Source organism: Juglans regia, chromosome 14 (assembly GCF_001411555.2).
Source record: "Juglans regia cultivar Chandler chromosome 14, Walnut 2.0, whole genome shotgun sequence".
NCBI lineage: Eukaryota > Viridiplantae > Streptophyta > Magnoliopsida > Fagales > Juglandaceae > Juglans > Juglans regia.
Genome location: NC_049914.1, coordinates 1,798,350 through 1,823,977, shown reverse-complemented (window position 1 = coordinate 1,823,977; position 25,628 = coordinate 1,798,350). Strand labels below are relative to the sequence as shown.

At 33.4% G+C, this 25,628-nt stretch overlaps 5 protein-coding genes across 7 annotated transcripts; 1 reads left to right on the top strand and 4 right to left on the bottom strand.

The window, feature by feature from the left end:
* Positions 1-7,549: 7,549 nt before the first annotated feature.
* Positions 7,550-8,833, top strand: LOC109009209 (probable F-box protein At4g22030). Its single transcript, XM_018989605.2, has one exon. The coding sequence runs from the start codon at positions 7,550-7,552 to the stop codon at positions 8,831-8,833; it is 1,284 nt and encodes a 427-aa protein (XP_018845150.1).
* Positions 8,834-11,168: 2,335 nt separating this feature from the next.
* LOC109009213 (agamous-like MADS-box protein AGL80) lies at positions 11,169-11,978 on the bottom strand. The gene has a single exon (XM_018989608.1). It carries the CDS (start codon positions 11,976-11,978, stop codon positions 11,169-11,171), a length of 810 nt encoding a protein of 269 aa, XP_018845153.1.
* Positions 11,979-12,911: 933 nt separating this feature from the next.
* On the bottom strand, positions 12,912-13,917 carry LOC109009208 (late embryogenesis abundant protein 6-like). Its single transcript, XM_018989604.2, has 2 exons — positions 13,726-13,917; positions 12,912-13,484 (listed from the first exon to the last, which is right to left on the bottom strand). Exons 1-2 carry the CDS (start codon positions 13,801-13,803, stop codon positions 13,215-13,217), a joined length of 348 nt encoding a protein of 115 aa, XP_018845149.1. The 5' UTR covers positions 13,804-13,917; the 3' UTR covers positions 12,912-13,214.
* A 459-nt stretch (positions 13,918-14,376) lies between these two features.
* LOC109009227 (uric acid degradation bifunctional protein TTL) lies at positions 14,377-17,765 on the bottom strand. Of its 3 annotated transcripts, none has more exons than XM_018989622.2 (5): positions 17,400-17,765; positions 17,078-17,135; positions 16,696-16,797; positions 15,711-15,861; positions 14,377-15,159 (listed from the first exon to the last, which is right to left on the bottom strand). In XM_018989622.2, exons 1-5 carry the CDS (start codon positions 17,636-17,638, stop codon positions 14,702-14,704), a joined length of 1,008 nt encoding a protein of 335 aa, XP_018845167.1. In that variant the 5' UTR covers positions 17,639-17,765; the 3' UTR covers positions 14,377-14,701. The 3 variants fall into 3 exon arrangements, with proteins under 3 accessions (XP_018845167.1, XP_018845168.1, XP_018845169.1); XM_018989623.2 differs by having other exon boundaries at positions 14,377-15,156; XM_018989624.2 differs by having other exon boundaries at positions 15,711-15,813; positions 17,400-17,715.
* A 5,618-nt stretch (positions 17,766-23,383) lies between these two features.
* Positions 23,384-24,883, bottom strand: LOC109018368 (E3 ubiquitin-protein ligase PUB23-like). Its single transcript, XM_019000518.2, has one exon. The coding sequence runs from the start codon at positions 24,875-24,877 to the stop codon at positions 23,597-23,599; it is 1,281 nt and encodes a 426-aa protein (XP_018856063.2). The 5' UTR covers positions 24,878-24,883; the 3' UTR covers positions 23,384-23,596.
* Between the last annotated feature and the right edge of the window lie 745 nt (positions 24,884-25,628).

Here is a 25,628-nt window from a genome sequence, read left to right as displayed (position 1 = left end):
CCGTAATCATTATTTCCACAAATCGAGTAGTACTACTAGCTAGGGTTTGCTGCTGGATCATTTATTGTAATAATTGGATAATATTCTCTCTAATTATAAGCTAGCTAGGTCAATAATTTTTCCACATGCTCATTTGATGCATGGTTAATTCTTTGATATATACATATATATATATATATATATATGTAGTCCCGACTCATCCCCTAGATCATCACAATTAAGCCAATATTTTCCTGATCTTGCTTGTTATCTTGAAGAAATTTAGGGCGAGCAATAAGCTAGCTAGTACTGCTAGCTAGTTAGCTTGCAATATGGTTGAATAATTGCTAGACGTCAAGTATACTAGTCTACAATCATCAAGTCAGTACTTCTCTCTCGCACGTACGTAATGACTAATTAATCGCTATTCGCTAGTGTGGAATTGGATCTTAGACAATATATTATATTTAAAAGCTATGATCAGAACTTTGAAGAAATGCTAATTGTAGAATATTGCTGGTGTACGTTTTAGTTGATAAGCTAACTTTGAAGAAAAAGGATTTAGTACAACGTCCTTCAGTTTCTTTTGATCTTATAGATAAGATCACGTCAATTAGATTCTTAAAGGAAGGAAGAAGAATTTATAAAATATTCAAAGATATTTAACCTACAAACATTTATAAGTTCATAGCATAAAGACAAGTAAATTAAACACTTGATCTAGAAGCAAGCTGATATATATGTAGCCTTTACTTTCTCATGAGAGAAATGGTTTGACGTGATCTGTAATACCTTGACTTTCTCATACCTGCAGCCTTAATTATATCTTTTTTTTTTTTTCATATTTCATAGTACTCTACATATAAATATAAGCAAATTAATTAGTTCATTTCAATTTGTCACATGTACGTGCATATATATATATATATATATATATATATATATTCACATTGAATAATTTGTTAGTACTTCATCATCCTTGTTCGCTGTTTCTACTGATGATTGAGCCGGAGAATTGTCTTCATGCATCGATTGATCTAATTGGAGCATCTAACTAGAGAAAAATAGCCCAAAGCTTTATGAACACAGCTAAAATTTATAGATGAATTCTCTCTCTTCTCATGCTCCTTTTCATTATATATACGATCATCATGTGTTTCATGTTTTACACATTTAGTGATGATCACCATCTCCAAATTATATATACTGGTTCATGTGAACTTTCCCAGTTTTTTATTTTCTTGATCTGGTTCTAGTACTGATCATAGATTCCTTTTTTTTTTAATCATAATCACCAAATCAAACAAATTAAGTTCATGTACTCTTTCTAAGAAATTCTTGGTGCATAAAAGAATTACAAAAAATTATCTTAATTAGTAACTGACGTATATATATTAATATATATAGTTCAATGTGATACAGTATATTATTAAGCCTTTAATTTATTGTAAGATAAAGTTGACAATTTGACATGTCTCTTCAAATTACGTAATTAGTTGACAAGTTTTTTTTTTAATTGTAATTTTTATTGTAGTCTTAACATGACTAGTCAATTTGCAAATGAATCTGATAATCGTTTGAATTAATGGAATGATTCCTCCTAGTTCCCACCTTATTTTAGATCGCCATTGCAAAACAGATCATCAAAGCATTATTATATATGCATTGGTGTAAATCTATGATATATATTCACCCTTTTATTTTTTCCTATCTATTAATATTCTTAGGCCTAGTTTGGATGGATAGTTAGTTGAAATGAGATGAGTTGAGATATTTATGAATAGTGGTCATGAGATATTTGAGTTGAGATGAGATGAGGTAGAAATGGTTTGAATTAAAACATTTCATGGGGTTTTGGGATAAAGGAGAGAACAAAATTGAATAAAAATATTATAAAGTTAAAATATTGTACTATAGAATATAATTTTTTAATATATTTTTGTTTTTATATTTGGAAAAGTTGTAATAATTAGGTAATGATTAGATGAAAAATTGAAAAATTAAAATTAAAAAATGTTTGTATTTGTAGCGTTAAGATATTAAATTGAGATGAGATGAGATGAGATGGAATCATCTCTCTATATATCCAAACCAGGCCTTAGTTAATTTCCTGGATTTTATTTATATGTCTCTTAAAGCACTTCTCCCATGACCTTATTGGCGTGACTCAAAAAATGTCTTGCCTGGCCTTTTCCAATTTGATATGAAAACCATCCAGCATTAATCACCCCGGACAGCTATATATGTTTTATATATGTTATATATATATATATATATATATATATATATATATATAATAGCCTGGATAGGGATTTTTGCAGGGAGCAACCGATCGACCATGCAGTACTTACAAGAAAATTTCAGAAAGCTAGCTGGCTGGCTATATGTTATTTTTCAGATCATCATGATCTTATATATGAACTAATCGATGTTCATGATTGAACTCTCCTTATAAGCATCATAAGTAGTATTTTGCATATATTAATGTTGTTTTATATTCCAATTGATTAATGTAAGAAAAAAATGGGAATAGTTAATTAATCCTGAAATAATTGAAGTGACAAGACTCTTCAAGTATCACCCAGTACTACTCTTGATGAACTATCATGCACGTCCCATCTACATTACAGATCATGGACATATTGAATTAAAATAGGGAGCATTCCCTCTTTAAGTGGTAACCTAGCTAGCTCCACGATCTTTTGTGCAGGTCTCTTAATTAACTTCTTTAATTACACTCTAATTTATTGATTCAGTTGGTAATTTAGCATCAGTACCTTTGATCGGTGGGTTTGTCAATGGGTTTGCTGTCGTTGATGATCATCATCTTTCTCATTTTCTTTGTTCCCCTCCTTTTTCTCTGGTAATTTTGAGTCTATATTAATAATCCGGCCTGCATGCATGCATGTTTGTGCACCTTCTTTATCAAGTACGATAAATATATATATATATATATATATATATATATATGTAGTAGTAGTATCAGCTTTATAAATATCTGCAGGCTGCATGGTTAATCCTCAAGATGTCACGAGAGTTTGTGTTTTCAGGCGGTACGATCTGTTTAATTAAACGCTGGAAACACCTGCAAATCATGTTGTATGTTGGCATGCAGTATGTAATTATGAACGCAACATGGAATAATATATTTTTGATTACCTACTTCTTTTGGTACGTTGTTACCTTAATTTGTGCATTAGAAGCCCCTAATTCTTCATGAGGTCTTGCTCCCATTTATTATATATATCGCACAGCTAGCTTGATTGGCTGTAAATGAGGACCAGGTTTTAAATTTCCACAAGTATATATATAAGAACTGAGGATTTTTTAAAAAAAAATTAATATATTTATGTCTACGCATGTATACAGAACGTCACATTAATATGGATCACAAAATATATATAGGGGTTCGTATTAATTGCAATATATATATATATATATATCACATGATGTGCTCCTAATTAATTCTTCAGGTTGTTTAGAATAAATATTGATCTGTTTTCTTGGTATGACTATATATGAGGTATATACATACATATATACACACACACACACATATATATATATATGCATGATGCAAGAGTATATGTCCATTATATTGGACATCTATATATACCATGCTAGCTTTTTGGTCTCAAAAGTTCATGATGAAACTCGCGATCATGTGTTTTCATGTCTTTAAATGCAAAATGTATAAATCTGGATCCCCTCATGTAAAATCCAAAAATATTGCCCCACGGAGTACTACATCATGATGATCAAGAATGCAAATCAAAATATATTGAAATCTAAAGATCAGGAGGGGCATATATATTATATATATAAGGAATTATTAGCAATGCGCGCATTAATTAATTTGTAATTAGTAGCTAGCTAGCTTGTGCATATATGCATGCATGTGTCTAGATGATCAAGAGCCTGGCAGCATTAATGCAGGTTAACCTTGTAATTAAACATGAGCTAGCATTGATTACTTCCTTAACCTTGTGATCCTAATTTCTTTTCTTAATTTGCATATTTTGCTTTATCTTATATTTCTCCGCTGCCAATATTATTTTAGCTCGCTCCAACTCCAATTAATATATAATATGGGATACAATAGAGCCAATATTAATTATAAACTCGAGATTACTTATATAAATATATATATATATATGGTCAATTTATTACTATTAATAGAGAAATTATTAATAAGACTCCATGTTGGTGGGATTTGCTGAGGGTAGCTCAACGGTTATTAGAAAGTACTTCAATATCTTGAGAAAATAGATAAAGTACTGTGTATACTAAAATATTTCTGCATATATCTTAAGATATAATATAAAATAATAAAACTTATCTCTTCTTATTGACGCGTTGAATAGATCATAAATTGAATATTTTGAGTCTCTTTTTCAAATTTTTTTTTCTAGTCAACATCAAAAAACTCAGCTTACTAGTCTTGATATATGATGATCGATCGGGCTCGATATTAAGTGCCAATTAAAGATCACTGATAAATATTCTTTTTTCATTCAAACAATCATAAGTACCCCAAAATTGTTTCTAAATCAAATGATCGAAGTATTATATATCTTATTAATAATATTTATAGCTTTCATATAATATGGTGAAATATATATAAATGATAAATATTAATGCAGATCAATGTGAAAGAAATTAACCATTTAATTTGAAAATTAACAATTAATTAAGGATATTAGAGATATAAAAATTTTTAAATAGTCTCGATCCCAATTTGATGATCACATCATGAATGATAATTATAGTACTAATTCTAACATGATTTTTGGACTATATATGTACGTACCCAGTTTCACTAGCCATGTCATGACCACGTAATTTATTATTTATTAATTTGAATTTGATGGACCGATCGACACCAATTGTTGATTAAGCCTCTGCAGTTATTTTAATTATTGTAAATTATCCAAAGTTTAATTGGTTGACTAATGGATCACCAACGGGAGCAAAAGACTGATTCCCCCCTTTTGACAAATTCCATGCGTTTCGTTTAATTTCATGGTGACCAATTCACGAAAGGAAAAAGCTACCCCCACCACTTTAGCATCCCGCTCCCAGCTCCCGCTTGATGTGGCTATCACATGGAATAAGTTAAAAAATTAAAAACCAAATAAAACTTTCGATTTCCTCTCTTGTTGAATAAAGTAAAGTTCTATAGTTGTCCTTCTTCTTCGAGCGGGAACCGAAAACTAAATTTGCTTCTTCAAGCAAAAATTGAGACCTTGTAAAATCCATCATTGTTGAATAAAGTTGTAGTTGTTCGTCTTCTCAAGCAAAAACTGAAAACCGACAATGCCCAGTCTATGGTCATTCGTCTTCTTCAAGCAAAAACCGAAAATAGAGCCGCCCTTTCCTTCATCTTCTTGTATATCTCCAAGTCCTTACCTTTATGTCTTGATCTTCCCAATCAAAAGTTGAGCTTCATGGGATTAAAATGAGGTGATTCTGCTATGATTTTTGTGTAAATTTTCAATTTTCATGCCAAAAGAATAGGAAAAAAGGGAAGGAAACCTGAGAACATGATCTCCTTTTTTTTTAATTAGAATAAACACGTGGCTGTCACATAAAATGCCACGTCAAGCGGGAATTAAATTTACAGCGGGAGGAACAAGCGGGGGCTGTAGAACTACCCGACATGAAATTCGTTTGTCGATCTCTGCAGGCCTCTGATCTCGTAATTAATGAATATCTGAGGATCCAATCCGATGATCCCCACATCTAATAATAAAAATAAAAATAAAAACTGAGAAAATGTCATGAGTTTCACAATATATACGTCTAATTTTAAATTCTTTTGTAATTTTCTTGTCGTCAATTGTCAATAAAATTGTCCTACGTACCAAGAAAAAGGGAAATAAAAAACCAAAAAGAAAAGTAAAATAAAAAGTCATTTTCGAGACATATATATATATATATATATATATATATATGATGAAGTATATATGCATGCATGAATCTGGTTGGATTATATATATTTGGATATAATTGACAAGCTGGCCGAATTAAACATGAACACCTAATTTTGATGATCAGACCTAATTAATCCATGCAGCAGTACTTTTGGTGGGCCAACTCGATCGTCCGATGTGCATTGCAAATTGCAATGCATAATTTGGTCAAGCAGTAGCAGCAGCGCTATTAATTAATTAACCAAAAAGTAATTGGGGTTTTCATACAGATCAGTATAGTATAAATGATCGATATTTTATAATTTATTTTCAAACAATCAATAAAATCATCATGTTATTCTATCAAAAATTAATTTTAATATTATAAAACTATTCTTAATTTCACGTAGAGTTATAAAAAAATTGTAAGTAATTATCATTTTCATTCCATGGAACATTATATATCCGACTTTGTATAACGAAAGTAAATATTTTTCCTAAGATATATATATATATATATATATATATATATGAGTTATAACCTAGAAAAAGAAAAGGTGCATGCGATGAAAATAAATATTTTTTTTCTCCTAATTAACTAATTATGACATTAATCAATGAATCTAATATATAAAAAAAGAAATGATATTTGCGGTTTTAGAATTATGTGTAAAGCCTGCATTCTCCTGTACTTAAATGAGTGGATAAATTTGTGATCCACATAAAAATTATTTTTTAAATGGTGGTTCAAAGGGAGTATTGTTGGAGTTTGTCTAGGATTATATCTAGCATTACTCATATATAAAAAAATTTATATATATATATATATAGGGATATAAAAAAGTGTTAAAACACATTATCCATATCACTTAAATGATAATATTTTATTTACAAGATTTCAATTTTAAAATTTATCTTTCAAATTAAATTATGTCATGTAAGCACTTTATTAGATGTATTACATACACCGGCTTATAAATATAATTTTTCTATAAAAGAAAACACTATTTTATTTGAGAAACCAACTTAATTAGTTTACTTTTGAAGATCGATAATATATAACATGACCAGGTTAATTAAAAAAGCTTATATGTTTTTATATCGGCCAGCTTATATATATATATATATTGCAACTAATAATATTTAGTTATAAATTATATATAATGCACTATTCTAAATTATCTAAGAATATAAAAATAAAAAATAAAAAATAAAAATAAAATCTGGTTGAAGGGGCAAACGAAGGTGTGCCGTTTTGTTATTTGACTTGGCGATATTGACCTCTGAAGAGTCGGTCAAAAATTTCAGAGCGCATGCAATTAAACAGAGAAACCCATGGTTTGAAGTATTAATACATATAGCCATATAGGTTTTACTACGTCGTATGAGAGAACCAAGCAATTAGGCACGGGAGGGAGGGAGGGAGGGAACTTTGAACTTGAAAATTATGACTATGGAAATTGGAATGGTCAACTGATTGGCCTAGTCAAACCATTCATTCCAGTCAAATATTGTTTCTCCACATGATCTTAACGCCTAGCTAGCCAGCTTGTGATCACTATAAATACAAGCCTCCTACCCTCTCTAGCTCCATTCTCCACCTTTCATCTATAGCACAGAAATACAACGAAAGACAAGCTGATCTCAATCCGTATTTCATGGCTTCCCTACAAACTTCACCTCTGTTATTCCCTTCATCTTCTTCAAAGAAAATCCATGCTGCTATTCACGTCCCAAAGCTTCCAAGATTCCAGCCCAATTTCTCGGTTCCAACAATTCCAACCAGAGATCTGGTTGAGGATATGAACATAAGGGATGCTTTCACAAATACAGTCCCGATAGAAAAAAGCATTACTACCAGACCTATTGATGTTAAATCATGCAACTCCAGTGCTAATGTTGTGAATTCCCAACTCTATGCCATCTTAGAGGCCGTCTCTGACAGAGTGGAGATGCATGCCAACGTTGGGGAGCAACGTGATAACTGGAACACCCTTCTTTTGAACTCCATCAACATGATAACTCTCACTGCTTCGACCTTGGCCGGCGTTGCAGCCATTGGGGGCGCCGGAGTGCCACTTCTGGCTCTGAAATTATCGTCCGCGCTCTTGTATTCTGCTGCCACGGGGATGTTGCTCATTATGAACAAACTCCAGCCTTCACAACTTGCCGAGGAACAGCGTAATGCTGCAAGATTGTTCAGGCAGCTCCAGGGCCAAATCCAGACTATTATTGCTCTACGTACTCCAACTCAGGAGGATGTGAAAAAGGTTATGGCAAGTGTCTTGGCCCTTGACAAAGCCTACCCACTTCCCTTGCTGGGAGCCATGCTTGACAAGTTCCCTGCAACATTCGAACCTGCTGTTTGGTGGCCTGAAAATCAGTTCAGAGAGACAAACAAATCAAATGTAGGGAAACAGCATTACAAGAAGACGGAGAAGAATGGATGGAGTGAGGAACTGGAAGTGGAAATGAGAGATATAATCCAAGTTGTGAAGAGAAAAGATATTGAGGACTACGTAAGGCTAGGCAACTTGGCCTTGAAGATCAACAAGACTTTAGCCATCTCTGGCCCATTGCTTACCGGCATTGCAGCCATTGGCTCTGCTTTTGTGGGTAATGGATCGTGGGCAGCCGTTGTAGCAGTGACTGCAGGGGCTTTAGCAAGCACTGTTACTTCTTTCGAGCATGGTGGGCAAGTTGGGATGGTGTTTGAGATGTATCGAAACTGCGCTGGCTTTTTCCGCCGATTAGAAGAATCAATTGAAGGCACACTTGAAGAAAAAGATTTGCAGAAAAGAGAAAACGGGAAGTTGTTTGAGATGAAGGTGGCTTTGCAGCTTGGAAGAAGCTTGTCACAGCTCAGAGAACTTGCAAGAAAATCAGCTTCTTCCCATACCGATGGAATTGAAGTAGATGAATTTGCAAGCAAGCTTTTTTGATTTCGGATTACCGGTCCATTCTTTTGTTCCTTTGATTCTTTTTTACACCAAATTCTTTGTATAATCAACAATGCAACAGACAAATGTAAATTTTAATAATTCTTGATTTTTTTAAGACAAACTCTTGGTATTATAATCTCAAAACATTCGATACAAGAACGCCGATTCCAAATTTCTTGCACCAGCTGAAAGGCACCCCCACCTCCAAAAAAGGTAAATTGACGATTTGGTTGATGGCTGGACATGTGCCGGCAGAATATTCAAAAAGTACGGTCCGATTGGACGGCTTAGATTTTCTGAAAGTTGACTATTCTTGCACAACGATTCACAAACATTTTAGGGGACAAAATCCCGTATTACGAGACGGAAAATGTCATCATTAATATGGGAGTTTTAAATGCACAATTTTCATGCAAATTTTTTTTATAAAAAAATAGATTTTATCTTAAAAAAGTATAAAAAATTTCTTTTTTTTTTTTTAATAAAGTCTACATTTTTACAAAAAAAATTTAAATAAAACTTATACATTTAAGACTTGTATTTGATATTACTGAAAAATGTATAGGATGGTATCTCTCTCCACCTGTTGCATAGCGGAGATAACGTATATACTCTGATGATCATTTGATTCTATATATATTTATATATATATATATGATGTCTGAAGAGGTCAAGGTTGGGAACTTGTAACTGCTGAACATGTTCAATGATATTCCACATTTGGAAATATTATATATATAATTAAATAAAAAAGAACTGATCGGGAGGAAAAAACTTGGAGGAATGACATGCAACATGGTATTATCAATGAATATTACTGTTATTCTAATGATTTTATACCACACAATATCTACTTGGTATAATTTGATTTAAAATATCAATTTTAACTTTTAAAATTTAAATATTATTACATAAGTGATATGAATTATGTATTTTACACATCAATTTGAGAATAAATTAATAACTAATTCATAATTAGTGAAGAAAAATGCTAGGGAGCCCGTTTTGAGCTCCCTTTTTTGTTGGCCTTTTGGTTTTTTTAAATTTTTTTTACTTAGTGATTAAGAAAATATTATTTAATAATATTGTGAATTTTTATCTTTTTTTAAAATATTTAAAAGTGTTATAAAAAATGATGTGGGAAAAAAAAACAAAAAATCTTTAAAAAAAATTTTCACATCATTTTTTTAACACTTTTAAATATTTTTTAAAAAAAGAAAAAAATTCACAATATTATTAAATAATATTTTTTTAATCACTAAGTAAAAAAAACTAAAAAAGAATTAAAAAACCAAACGGGCAAAAAAAAAAAAAGGGGAGCCAAACGGCCGGCTCCCTTGCATTGCTCAATTAGTGAATGATCGGCAATGTGATGAAAAAGGGGGCAAAAGAATTAATATTCATGATATAAATGCATGCATTTAGAAATGATATCACTCCACTGATACCATATTAATTAATGTTGAGCTTTCCTTTGAACAATAACATCTAATGTATCCGATCGACGAATATTGTACTCATCAGTTATCATTAAATAAGATCAAGACCCAGTCCAAACAAACAGTGGGTAACAATAATACGGAGTATTATTTCCTTGAACGCTTTCCCATTTTGACGTATTAGGAGTTAGAACATTATCTTTTCCTCTTTGCGTGGATGTGGAATATATATATATATATATATATATATACACATACAATAACAAGATATGCAAACTTCGTGTATTTTTTTCTTTAAAAAAGTGAGATATATTATTAAAAAATTAATTTTTTTATATAAATTTTATATTTACTTACTTTTTAAAAAAAAAATATACGACTTATGCGTAATTTATAACTGCAAATATCATTATATTTTTATATAGAATACAATCTTAACATTTGAATCTTAACATTTCAATACATTAACCGAAATGGTTTGTTTTTACTAACATTTGTTGTCTTTTTGGGACGAATAATATTGTTAGTAAAAAAAAAAAGCATTTTTGTTTATCATATATTAATTATTATATTGGTATAGTTTTATTGTCATGAGAAATAAGAAAATTTAAATTGGGCATAAATATTAAAAGGATCAGATAAACATCACTCTAACAAGATGATCTTAAGAAATCTTCGAGCATTGCAAACTCCATAAACATAATTAAGCGAGATAGAAATGTCGGGAAATGAGGGATGGGAAAAATAAGAAGCGGCAGATGAGTGGTATGTGCGGGATTCACTTGATCATACGTACGTTCTTGCTTGGTCTAGCTTGTTTTCGTCTATTCTAATTTGATCCACGAAGAGCTAGCAGAGGATATATAATTCTATCCATGATCTTTTCCTGGGAAAACTTAAGGGAAAGGAAAACTCGACCACAAACCATTACCATTAAATCCATATGGCAGCATGTCTTCGTTTTTGCCAAAACCCACGTTCTCATTCGATTTCAGTAAATCCATCAGCCATTGATGATTCTGCGGTTCCATCATGTCTTCGTTTCTGCCAAAACCCACATTCTGATCATTAGGTTTCAGCAACTCCGTTAACCATTGCTGATTCTGTACTGTTGGATCCATGGCCGTATCAGTTGTGTTCTTTGCTGCCTGATCATTCTTCTCCAGATCATGAGTACTACTGATCATATGGCTGCTCGTCACTGTCACGACTTGAGGAGGAGGCATTTGATGAGCCTGAAGTGACTTAATCTTCTCTTCAATTTCCTCTATATTTTTCTCAACGAGCCATCCCAAGTCTTTCAAGTCGACAACACTCAGATTTTGCAACCCTTGATCACCAACCAAGCTCCTGTACATGACTTGGGTCATCTCCTTCTCCCGGTTCTCTCTCTGCTGTTTCTTCAGCTGTTCCTCAGCTTTGCTAATCCTTTGCCTCAGGAAAATATCTTGGTTCACCATTTTTCTGCTTTGTTCCGCTTCGGGCATCTTCTTAAACCTCACTATTGCACGTTGGACTCCCATGGCGGATGGCCAAACCTCAGGTTGTGAGTCATATGGACAGTAAATAATTGCGCATGTTTGGATTCCACAAAGGGTACTAAGCTCACTCATCTTCTTCATCAGTCCCTTCTTCCTTTTCTTGAAAGTGGCCTTCCTTGCACTATCATTTGTGATGTATGCAAGCTTAACTTTCTTTCTTGTCATGTCTGGATCGAGGCTAGCTAACTTTGCTAGAGATGATTTCACAAAGTAAATATGGGTTGGATGGGTCTTAGCTTTTTTCCCCAAAAAGCATGGTATATGTAGTAGTAAATGAATGTAGAAGATATGGGCTGGTACTTAATGTAGAAGATACGAATCTTTTAAAAGAGATGCCTTTGTTGATGTAGAAGATATGGGCTTGAATAGCGAGCAAGAGATATGGACTGGTTGGCAAATTAATTGTTTGTACGATTCATATTTCGGTTTCCGATCAAGTTATTGTAGACATTATATTAAATAATATATCTTAATATATATATATATATATACACTATGATCTAATTTGAATTAACTAGAAGGTTCAATATTCCATGACCATTTTAGCATTTATAAATTATATGTGAAATATATAAATCAGGAAAAAGTATTAATGGTCGATCTAATTTTGATCAATATCATAAAATGTTATCATGAATTGACGAAACCTCTAGTACCATTTAATTAATTTAAGAGCTAGACCTTCCACGAAGATCATCATGCATAAAATTATCCTGATACGAAATTAATGATTCCATATCGAGTGATCTTGATAATCAAATATTAATTCCATCGTACGTACATATACCCTTTTAGAAGAGATACGAAAATGATTATGATGAAATCATCCAGAAAAAATCTCCCTATTTAGAAGATTAGGGAAACGTATATATATATATATATATGAACAAATGGATAATTAATTTGGGATCGTTTATTATATCCTTCATTAATTAATTGGATAGATTCTCACAAACCGTGCGTGTAAGTGTGTAACCATCTTGCTTGCTCGATTCGCTGTACTTCTGGAACGTAATATTAATTTTCACGTACATTCGCTAGACTTTCCCGATCTGTATCCATATATATGCGTGAATGCATGAATGGGGACGTAGCCAATTAGCCAAGTCACGATGATCATGATCTGTACTTATACGTAAAGAAGTACACAAATCACAAATTCTATAGATTATAATCGAAATCTATTTTCCCGTCACATCATGATCAGTTAATACAAAAAAAAAATATTCATATATATATTTTATTAGTTGTATTAATGAACCTCGCAACAACTACTCGAGATTATATATGTGTAACATGACCAACAATATTCATGTATAAGAGGCGAGAATGATCGCTAACATGAATCATGTGCATGTCAAATCACGAGATTCAACATACAATTGAACAACAACTAAATAATTAGTTGACGAATGGTCGGGCAGAGTGGGTAAATGGAGCTCGATCTGCAGAATGCATCAGCACAGCAGGGGCGCTGCTGTTTCCAGTCTGGTCTGCCTGGGGGTCGATGCCACTTGCATCAGGCTGCTTAGGCTCATGCTTGGCTGCTTCCCTTTCTACCAGCTTTTGCTCGGCCTTGGCCACATGCATTCCCATTGCAGCTTCGGCCTCTTTCGCAAGTCTCACCTCATGAGCAACCTCCATTCTAGCTTTTGCTATATCTTTTTCGGCCTGAGTTTTTAATTAAGTTGATATGCATAACATTACATGCTTTTATTTGATACCGCATTTAATTACCCTTCAAACTAATTTAGTTGGTAGCTAAGAAGTGAAGAATCCATAAATAATTAAAAATTGGCATTATATATATTTGTTTATAAATACTTATTCGCAGTACCCCAAAAACAGTAACTATCAAAGTGCGCTGCTTATATATATATATGATCATCATATGATATTTCTTCTTAATTACCTTCTCTTCGGCCTTTGCTTCGGCCTTGGCCTTGCGCATCTCACTCATGTCATGCAGCTTGTCCTTCACAGCCTGCATTTTCTCACTACTCTGGTCCCAGTCTTCTTCTCACGTACAACCTACGAAAACTCGAATGAAGTTGTCTTTGTTTTTTGCGAGCAAACACATTAATGCCGAATGACACCACTTGTATATATATATATATATATATATATATATATATTGAATTCCACAAGTTCCCTTCTCTCTCTCTCTCTCTCTCTCTCCCCTTATCTTGTGTGGCCCTGGACATGACAAGCGTCGTGTATGCAGATTTAATAGCAAGTTCTGGACACTTTGAGGACACAGATTAATCTAGCGCATTCATCTAAGCCGAAAATAACGATTCAATAATGAGATCCAATTCTTATGATAAATTACTGAAGAATGGCTCATCTCCTGCCCGACTCGATTGTAACCAATCGCATTTACCATTTTATCACTTCAGAAAATACTATATATAGTCCCCTTCATGATGCACACAGGGTATCAATCAGGAAAAACAACGTCTATTAATCTGCCTTCAGTTACTTAACACTGCACCGAAGCAAGTGGGAAGAATTTATAAGAAAGTGAAGCAATCTTAAGTTTGGCTAGGTCAGAGTGTTCCTGAATGCACTAAACCACTGGCAGTACTATTCACATATCCTCTCTTTACATGTATCACTTCACATATATTCAACTCGTTCCACATGCTCTTCGGAGACATAGCATACCAACATTACAGTAACAGTAATCAACATGTTTTACATGCATCTCAATGACTCAGCACAAAGATTACAGTGACAAGGTAGCATTTTGATATCATCGTTACACTCTTTCAAACTTGTTTCCCATTCAAACAATCTGTCTTTAAATACTCGCAACTTTATTCATCCTAGGAAACTTGCAGCAGAAATACAGCCAAATTATTTGTCTTCTGATCTACCACAGAGTTCTAGCTTCCACGGTAAGTACTGAATGAGAATGGTGAAAGAAGCAGAGGAACATGAAAATGTTCCTTTCCCTGCGACTCTCTGATTTCAAAGACAATAGAAACATAAGGAAAGAACCCAGCTGGGTTGTACTTACCAGTGTTGAAACTTATTCTGTATATCCCAGGGTCCACCACGTTAACTATGCTCGTCAATTGACCACTTCGTCCATCATTATCTGTAGTTGAAGATCCTTGAAATATCCAACCTCCAATGTCTGTCTCACCAAATGATGGGCGGGGTTGAGTGCCCTTCCACGTTTCCAAACGTACTTCAATCCCAGCAGCTGGACACCCTCGGGAAACATCCAAGACATGAGTTGTAATGGGCGGACGAGTTCGAGTTGGAATTTGAGATGTTTTCACAGCTGTTGCTTCAGAAGTGACAGTTAAATGGCCTCCAATAATGCTCACACGATCTTCTAGAGAAAAAAAAAAAAGGAACAGATTTGGCATGAATTCAAACGATAGCAAAACATGTAAGGAAGGGTAAGAGACCTATCTCACGATCAGGTTGGGAACAATTAAAAGTTGGGGAGAAGTTGGAAGCAAAAGGAACATATCACAGAAACTTCAAAGAGCCATAGAAATAGGCAAGAATTTTCAGAGTAACTATAACTATAAATTAATCGCAAGGAGAAAGAAACTAGGAAAAAGTTGATAGCATGTGACAAACTCTTTTAAATTTTGTTATATGACGCAGATTTTTGAGATTTAGGCAGCAGCTCCATTCAATCCTGGACCACACCTTTTGGAGAACTCACTAGGGGTAGGACCTTTGTAGCTGGTACAGAGATCACCACACTGCACCTACAATTTATCCCACTGTATTTGTTTCTAAAGTGTTCTCTTCAGAGAATGTGTATGTTGGAGTAAAGCAACACCTAAACCTGAGATTTAATAATTTGACCTAGTATATTCCCTTTTCAGATATAGAAAAAGTTGTTCTAAAACAAAACGACATATAAAGTACCTTCTACTTTCTTTGCAACAACTGCAGGATGCTGGTCAATTGTATCTTTGGCTCTGCTTGAAAAGAGCTTTGCAAGGCGTAGTTCTGTTATTTTCATTTGCTCCTGAGCAGCAATCTCAAACTCAATTATGGGTCTATTTGGGTAACGATTCTGCAAAGATAAAAGAATCAAAACTATTTACACCTAACAGCCACCTACAAACTCCAAAGGCCTTCCAAATTAATTTCGTCTAGAGAGAAATCAGGTGCCATTTTGCATTCAATTGATCAATATGAGAAACAATTACGTAAAGTCGGACAGTATAGTTTTTAAAAAAGCAGCATATTTTCCTCTTATCTCATGAAATTATAAGCAAAAATCAGGTAACTATCTCCCAGCACTATTAAATGTACACTACAGAGCAAAAGAAGAACTGCCATACGTGAAATTGTTTACCAATTACATGGAACAAGAAAAATATCTTAAGACACCCTAGATGATTCTGGCACTTAATGATGGCAATGCCAAGTATTTCCACAAAATCATGTTCACCATATTATGGTCGGTGAGACAGCAAGAGCCGTGTGGAATGAAGTGTTCAGTCGAATAGGGTTAAACTGGGTGATGCCTGCTACAGTGGTTGAGCTATTGGCCAGTTGGGTGACTTCGGGTGGTGCTCCACAAATCAAAGCCGTGTGGAAGATGGTCCCTACTTGCATTATGTGGTGCATATGGCGAGAGCGTAATGAGTGGACATTTGAAGACAAGGAGCGGACACTACAGGAGCTTTGAGCCTTATTTTTCCATACCTTATTTCTTTGGGCTATAGCTGTAGACTTTAATGGCCTAAATGTACATGATCTTCTTGTTTCTTCTTTAACGACTTAGATAGGTCTTATCACTTGCATACCTTCTTGTATACTTGGGCTATGCCTATTCTTAATAATACTACTGTTTACTTATAAAAAATAAAAATAAAAAATCGAACTTTAACTTAAAATTTACCTTCAACTCAGCAAGTATTTCATCAGAAGTTCTACCGGATGCACATATGAGAAATACAAAACCAAACTTTTCCCTATATTGAGCATTCCATTCAGAGAGTTCCTGCACAGGCCAAGTAGACATATTAATGCAACGAGAGATGAGCAGATTTAAGTGAATTAAGTGTGGACATTCCCTTCCCCCCTCCCTTCCCCTTCTTTATGGAGGGTTCTTGATAAGAAGAAAACATCAATTTGATTTGCTTATTTCCACAAAATGTATCATGAGGAAGGTACAGGCCATCTTCAAATAGATATCTTGAGTCATCAGAGGTGGGGGCCGGGGCATTGATATCTTAAAATAGATAACAGTCTATTCTATTTTGTGGCGACAGCATACTAACCTGTAAGGTAGACCCGGTAGCAGTAGCAATAGCAGTCGATTGCTCTCCCTTACTCCACCTACAAAAATTTTCTTGACCAATCACTTGCATTGCAAAGGCATAATCATTCCTACGGCACAATAAGCAAGAAAATGGGAAAGGGGCTGGAGATGACAACAAATTAGTTGGGAACTACAGAAGCCATTTCACTTAATTCCTCCGCCGATTTTCAATTTGTGGGTAATCTTATAATAAACAGTAGTCAACTACACTTAAGATTTAAATCAGTCGAAGAATAATAAAGTAAAGGAATTCAAACTAAAATTTTAACGAAGAACTCAACTGGGCACTGGTGGGACTTGTGCGGTGGTGGTGGGAAGCAGGGGGGGAATCACCGATCGGGGGATGAGCGGAAAAGGCTTGGAGCCAAGCATTAACGTCAACTTTGTTGAACCATATGTCTCTCGCGGCACGGACGGCTTCTTCCAGTGAAGCGAAAGGGGAGGCCAAAGCCATTTCCTTGGCGAATTTGGTGCTTCCGCAGCATGCTAGGAAGTCCTTCTCTTCAAAGCCTAATTCCATTGCTTTACTTCTCTCCCCCACTCCGTGCGTGTAAAAATCTCTGTTTTTTGTGAGAAAGCGGAGCCGAACGCTGAGATGGCTCTTGAGTGCTCCATAAAAAATAAAAATAGAAGAGTCCGAAGTCCGATTTTGTGGTTTAATTTTTGAGATTCTTTAACAATTACTAGTGTCAATTTTTATTTTTAAAATTGAAGCTTAGTTTATGTTTTGACGTTTAAAATTTATATAATTTAACATAGAAAAAAGAAAAAGGTAATTTATAAAATTTAATTTATATCCTAAATTATCAAAATTATTAATTTATTTCCTAAATGATCTAAATTATTGATTAATTTGATTAACATCTTTTCATTTTCTGTACAAAAAAAAAAACACATGACATAATTTTTACTATCAGATCTGAGTTATTTAAGGCATAAAATGACCACTTTTATTTAAGATAATGTAAATTGAAGTTAAAACGTAATTTGTTTTTCAAATAAAAAAGTTAAAAAAACGAGATATGACTTCTAAAAACTTGGACATATTTATGTGTTTTTATCTGTAGTGATTCCTTGTTTTTATTTCAATTTATATCTCTTGAAAATATTATGTAAGATTAATAAAATAAAATAGAATCGTTTCAAATGAATAATCGACTGACCTTTAGGAAAATTGGGAATTTTGAAATTATGTTGAGATTTATTGTGTCGGATATTGTCGCCATAGAAAACTATTCTATTGTGACTGTATTTAGGATGTCGACGCCTATCAAAGTAAACTGATCATATTGTCAACGGCCCAACGGTGGTAACGACCTCATGTGTGTGGGTAGCCTTACAAAAACAAAAAGAAAAAATGTTTTATTTTGATTCAAAATAAAAAATATTGGTTTCTTCAGGTTCATTTGGCCTCTAAATTCATCTTTTATTTCCTTATTTTTGGTCCTTTGTTATCTGGAAGCCCAAGAGAATATTGGAGCAGCTTATTGCATGGTGATGGTATGGTTGACTCGTACTTCTCTTTGGTGGATGATGAAGAGTGGGAATTAGATATAAAACTCCCTGCAAGCTCTAATATGCCTATATTGTCCATTGCAAGCTATAATTTTGGTATTTTTGAACAGTGTAGTGTTGTAAAAAATAATATTTACAGTTATAGAATGTGTAAACGCCATACAAGATCTTTAAAAAAAAAGTAAGTAAATATTAGGCCCACAAAAAAAAAAACTAATTTTTTAATAATAAACCCTATTTTTTTTAAAAAATATTTATACACGATGTTTGCACACTCTACGATTATACGTAGCATTACTCTTATACATTATATATGTTTGTGCTAGTCATGTGCTGACTGTTTCTTGCTGGCTTATTGGTTCTGGAATCTGAATAATAGGGTCTGGTTATGTGATTTGATGCCGCCGGTGGCATATAATGGATATATCATATATATGGTCTTGCTGATTTGTATTGGTGGTTGTGGGCAGGACTGCTTGCCTTGGCTTGGTTTTATTGTTCTTTCCGTGTAGGCTCTTTTGGCAGCTAATTGGATGGTGTGCTTAAATTCTATCCATATTACATGTTATAAGCTTTGTAATTTCTATGTAAGCAGTACTGTGAATTAGTGTTACAGATTGCTTATGATCAGCTTATCATGCCTTTGTAAGCATTGTAGCTTTCAGTCTAGGGTTGGATGCTGTGCAAGGGAGTAACCGCTTTGCATAAGGTGCTGATCTTTGTATTGGTTTCTTCCGATGAATAGAATTATTAAAAATGCATACCAAGACAATATATATTACCGAAGAGGCCGGATGCATGCTACTCATCATCCCACACCATACACTTTGTATATTTTAATATTTTAATTTTTTATTTATTTTTATTTTTATTAAACTAATTGATCATAACTTCTTAGGGCAACTCACCACGCCAAAGCTCTTATCTCAAGATCAATAATCAATTTATTCAATTAAGCAGAAGTGTGCCTTTCGTTACAACCCGATTGCCTTCAAAAGAACTACTAACAAGTTGATCCTAGAATAATAAACAGAGTAGGAATAGAATTCCTTAAGAAACTAAGATTCTACCAGAAATGCTAAATGTCCCGAAAATGTGTTTCGAAGATGTATCCCGGAATTTATTTATTTTTTTAAAAACTTAGTGATTAAGGAAGTGTTTTTTAATAATGTTGTGAATTTTTTATTTTTTTTTATAAATATTTATGATAATTAAAAAAATACATGAAAAAAAGAAATAAAAAAACACTTTTTTACATGTTCGGTGGACTTTCTACTCAAATTCTAAATAGTAAATACTAACACAAATGGATCTTTATTGATAATCACTAATGGATTAAAATCCTTATTTTCTTGTAGATAACTACGACACTAATAGACTCCCTGTGATGCTGTTTTAGAATAAAAATATGGGCCCCTGCTTCTAAACTACCAAAATGTATTTTCTGGGTAAGAAAACACCTTAAATATGAATCTATGAACCCTTAGTATATAGTATCTAGGTAAGATAAGAATTCATTCTAGTTTTGGTGGATCATTTTTAATAAGGTTTGGGCCATGGAGAATCTTAGGCCCATTTTTAGCTACTGAACATATCCGACCCGATCCATAATTAGGGGGGTTTTTATAAATTATATTAAACCATTGTATGATCATACTGTATCTTTGATCTTTCATCTGAATAAAATTCTTTGCAATTTCATGAATATAAGCATGATATGATTAATTGATATATGATTAATTGTGTTTTTGTTTTATTTTTTTTTCTCTTATATATCATTCGTAACAATTCTGACCTTTTATGGTCATAGAATAAATTAATGATGAGGGTCTCTCTTCAGCATGATATGAATTAATCTAGTTGTAATGCTTTTATTTTGTCCAACAGAAATATATCCATCGGATCAACACGATCATTAATGTGGTCTCTACCCTCTGTTTTCTTACTACGCCTACTAATAATATATATATATATATATGTATATATATAGATCAAATTGTAAGGAATATATACTATAAAAAAAACAATTGTAAGGAATATATGACTTTGTACGTACGAGCTGTATATATATAGTATCAGTAAATAGAGTCGGGCTACGTAGCCCGCTCGGTTTTTATTTTAAAATTATTTTTTTAATTATTAAATAAAATAAAAATAAAAATTTTCCAAACGATACACTTGAACGATAAGATAGAAGCGATAGAGTGGCCTTTTTCAGTAAATATATTCAGAGTTCAATTATGAGTTGGGAAAACTTGACATGACCTCAAATATTATCATATATTTAAATACTTATATGACCCAAAACCAATTATTTATTTATTGATGAAAAACAATTTTCTTTTGACTAGAACTTAGCATGATGAGTTGTACGTACCGGAATATAAAAAATATTTAAAAATAAAATAAACATCTTTTTAGTAAATGGTTGTTCGCTCCAAACTGGGAATTACTCCAGATCGATCATGATCAAGTAGTACTACGTACGTACTAGGAAGTAACAAATCGCCTAGCTAATTGGACTTCAAACCTTCGATAATAGCTAGGCATTAATTTATAATTAAAAACATTGACAATATCGTATGGGACTCCATAATTAATTACGTACATGAGGCCATCGATCATCATGAGTTTAACTTGAAGTCTTGATATGGATGCACCACACGCCTTGAAGTCTTGCCGACTTGATCGTATGTCGACGTACTTGAATATGGACAGTGTAGTCTTTATAACATTATGGGACCATAAAATTTAGGTGAAACCGTGAAACAATAACGCAGGTTGCTCGTGTTACCTTGTAGCTAGCTAGCTAGCTAGGTAATTGACCAGCGCCAAATTACCACCAACCTCTTATATATATATATGGATGCACCACACGCCTTTGAACAGTTTCCAAAAGTCACTGTTCTGCATTCAACGTAAGCTAACTACAATTGAATATATCATGTACGTTGAGATCATATTGGTAGAATATACAAGAGAAGATCAGATCAAATATATATATATATATATATATATAGCATGCTTTACGTACTTTCTTTTTTTAAGGTGGAAGAATGCTAGACGTTATGTGATGATCTCTAATTAGTTGTATATATGTCGGCAAGACTTGCTAGCTATCTAGGATTTGAAGAGGTAAAGATTGATCAAGAATTAGCTTAAAAAACTGCAAATTAATCCTCTCGTACGTGGTGCTGATGAATTCATTAGCCTTTAATTTTTTTCATTTTCAGAGTACACGAAAAAGGTTTACCGATTAATTCCTTGATTTGTTTCCAATAATTAAGGGCATATTCTTCTAGTTTTTCAAGTAGAGCTATCAAAGAGATTTAAGGGCATAGTTTGACCAGCAAATTATTAGGTTTGCGGTCCACACAAGAAAGCTACGTAGATACATAGCCCAACAAGTTTTTCTTGCATGTATTTTAAATTAATTGCGATGTTCAATTGAAAATTATTTTCATTTGAACAAGTTTTTAAACATTAGCACATTAAAAAATATATATATATTTTCATTATAATCTCACATCTTATAAAAAAAAATTATAGATTTTGAGACGTAAAAATAAATAATAACTGATACATAATATTTCTAAAAAAAAAAAATCAATCAATCTTTATTAAGATATACAATTTAAATATTCTCGAACCAATCAAACCCTGACCACCCAAATTAATTAATTTTAATTGGCCTGTCCTCACAATTTGGAAGTTCTAATTATCCCTCAAAGCGGGGAAAACGAAAATGAGAAGAGTCATGACCGACTTAATTAATTAGTACTGGATTCGAAATTAATACATTTGCTCAAAAAATTAAACCGCTTGTTTATTGCATGTTTATATATATATATATATATAATTAAGTAGTTGGATGGATAGTTTCATTAATTTGACCACCATATAAGTACTTTGAATAAATTCAATTAATAATTACATGAAAATTATGATGGTGTTTATATTTTCTTTTTTTCCTCTAGCTATATACCAATTAAATTAAATTAAATTCCATGGCAGAAATCTAAATCGCCGCAATTGCCAATAGCCAATGCGGGGATATATTCGATTACATGATATATTATATCAGTGATCAATATCTCAATATTATATACGTATGTTTGTTTTCTTTACCGTGTACATGCATGCAGATGATTCCATTCCTAAACTCAATTGAATTCTATCTAAGTTAATTAGTTTGAAGGAGATTTGAGACTACAAAAAAACTGTTTATTTACGATCAGTTATTTTCAGCAAATGACTATTTTCAACTAAAATGAATATATTTTCATCGTAAAAAAATGGTCACAATACTAATTTTTCTTGTAGTAGTAGTAGTAGTACTCTTGCATTGATTAGTTGATTAATCAAATTAATTCAGGATGTTAATTTCAGAGTAAGAGTTGCAATATTATCATCATGATATGCGTACCCATCTGAAAATTATTGGGAGATTAAATTGGTATTCGATCATGATCTTCCTTATCAGACCAGGAAAAAAAATCTAATCATAGTATAATTACCAGTTTAATTAATATGCTTATTCAAGGGATATTTCCGGTGGCCTTAATCATGTATCAATAATGTTTAATCATGAATGAATGGCCCAAGGGAGGATGCAATTCATTATCAAGAAATACAAGAAACGCTAATTCCATGTGATTAATCAATAGAAAAAAATGATAGGCACGTACAATATATATGATCATGATCATACGATAATATTAATCAGGAACAGATGGATATAAAGTACGTAACAAATTAAATTGAAAACTCCAAAATCCAAACCGCAAATTCGAAATAGAAAGCTGGGAAAAATGATCATGAACCATGCATATACATGTATTAATTTGATCATGAGTAAAACTCAAACTTTCTTAAGAAAATTATAACATTCTATATATCTCTGTATTAATTTCAGTTCGATCATCATCATCATAAATATTTTCTAATCTTTAGCAAGCTAGAATCATTCAGTACTATTCACTAATGCCAAATATTCCTTCAACTCACTAGGAAAACAAGGGTAGCGCCTCCATGAATTGCCATGCAACTTGAATATCTTTATCGTCTTATCCTTGGTTGAAGAGCGGCCATCGATGTGCAACAATGCCAAGAGCTTCTTCACGGATCCACAAACGACCATTTCCTCCAAAAGTCTGTCCGTAGGGTGAAAGCTACAGATCAACCACAAAATCTTCACCACAATCTTTGTCGCGGTACTCGAGAGATGCAACATTTTCTTGGAGATCGCAGCGATGCCCATGCCATGCTCCACTAACGCCTGCCTGCCTTCTGCGCATTCACATAGTAATTTTAGCAACAGCAACGCTTTCTCGCATTTGGATCGGCTCGAGTCCGGGAGAAGCTCGATCAGAACACAAACTGCGCCGGCTTCTATTGCCTGTAATCGGCTTTTCTTTGAACCTCCAAGTATTTCTATTAGAACTTCTAAGGCACATGAGCTTGCCTTGGTGCATATCTCGTCCGAAACCAGCTCTAACAAGGATTTGAAGAAATCTATACCTCGATCTTGAATGAAAGAGTTCCAATCATAGTTACTTTTGGCCATCTTTTGGAATATGGTAAGGGTGTATAGCCGGGCCTCAGCACTTCCTCTTTGGAGCATGATTTCCATGGACTTCATAGATTCGGGTTTGGATAACAATTCAAGGGTTTTTTCTTCCTCCGAAAATGGGAGTTTTTGCAGCACACCCAAGGCCTCTTCACAGGCTCTAAACGTTCCAAAATCGGAGCTCTCAGAGAGAATTTGTACAACTATTTGGACTAGTACTTCAACCCCATTAGATTGAATAAAATCGGCTTTGATCTCATCATCGCCTATTTCGATAATTGACTGGAGTTTCTTCAAGGAACTTACCTTGAAAGGCGAGGATTCAATCGTGTTGAGTAGTGACAAGATGTCATCATGCTTGACCGAAGGTCGAGACGTCGACGAAGACGATGACGACGAAGAGCAGGATTGCGATATTGCTTTATTTAACCAGGCAATGATGAGCCTCTTGAGGGTATGATTCGGGGTGATATCAAAGTTCTTGATGCTCTGCATTGTAGCCGGGCAGGTCGTCTTCTTGTAAGCAAAGAACCATTTCTCGATGTTCTTTCTTTCATAGCTGACGCCGGTGGAGATGGTTACCGGGTCTTTCATTAGCTCAATGGAAATGGGGCACAGGAAATCATAAGGTGGAACATTCATGGTTAGATCTGGTTTCCTCTCTATCTCGTCCATTAATCTCAATGTGAAAGAGAGTGTGAGGCTGTAGATAGGCTACATATATACGAATTAAAAGGGGTGTAGAAATTTTAAAGAAGGAAGAAATCAAAGTCAAAATCTAGTGGATGTCTTTGCTAGCTAGTTGTTAAACATGGAAACCACAGGGAAGGACGCTTATTTATGGAAATTTGCAAAGTTTTCCTTCCTTTTTTTTTCATTAATACATGTACATCTTAAATACTCTCTATTTCCGGCCACTTGTCAGCTACGTGCGTACGCCAAGTATTAATAATTTGTAGAACTTTTCCAGTGTACCCCAAGATTTTCAAGTTTATTGTATTTCTATCCCTTCCAAAGACCATGGCACCAAATCAGGTTATAAACATTGAACATTTACTGGCATTACTGCAAATTACGTATATATATGTCTCTATATATATATATATATTTCTTTCTCTTTTTTTATATATTTCTAATTACCTAAAGAGATCGAGTCATGGTTATATATTGATATATATATATATATATATATTTATTTATTTATGGGTCTAGGTTGTCTGCATGCAGCCTCGTTGAACAAACTTAAATGCTGATGATCAGTCATTAATTTATAATTGCGTTTATGGTTTGAGCATTAATTATGTGTTTTATTCCAAGGACGAGAAATAAGCAATATTACATGCTGTATTAAGTAGTTATATATATGAAAAATAATATTTGTAATCGTGGATTACGTAAGTGCCGTGTAATTCTTTTAAAAAAAATG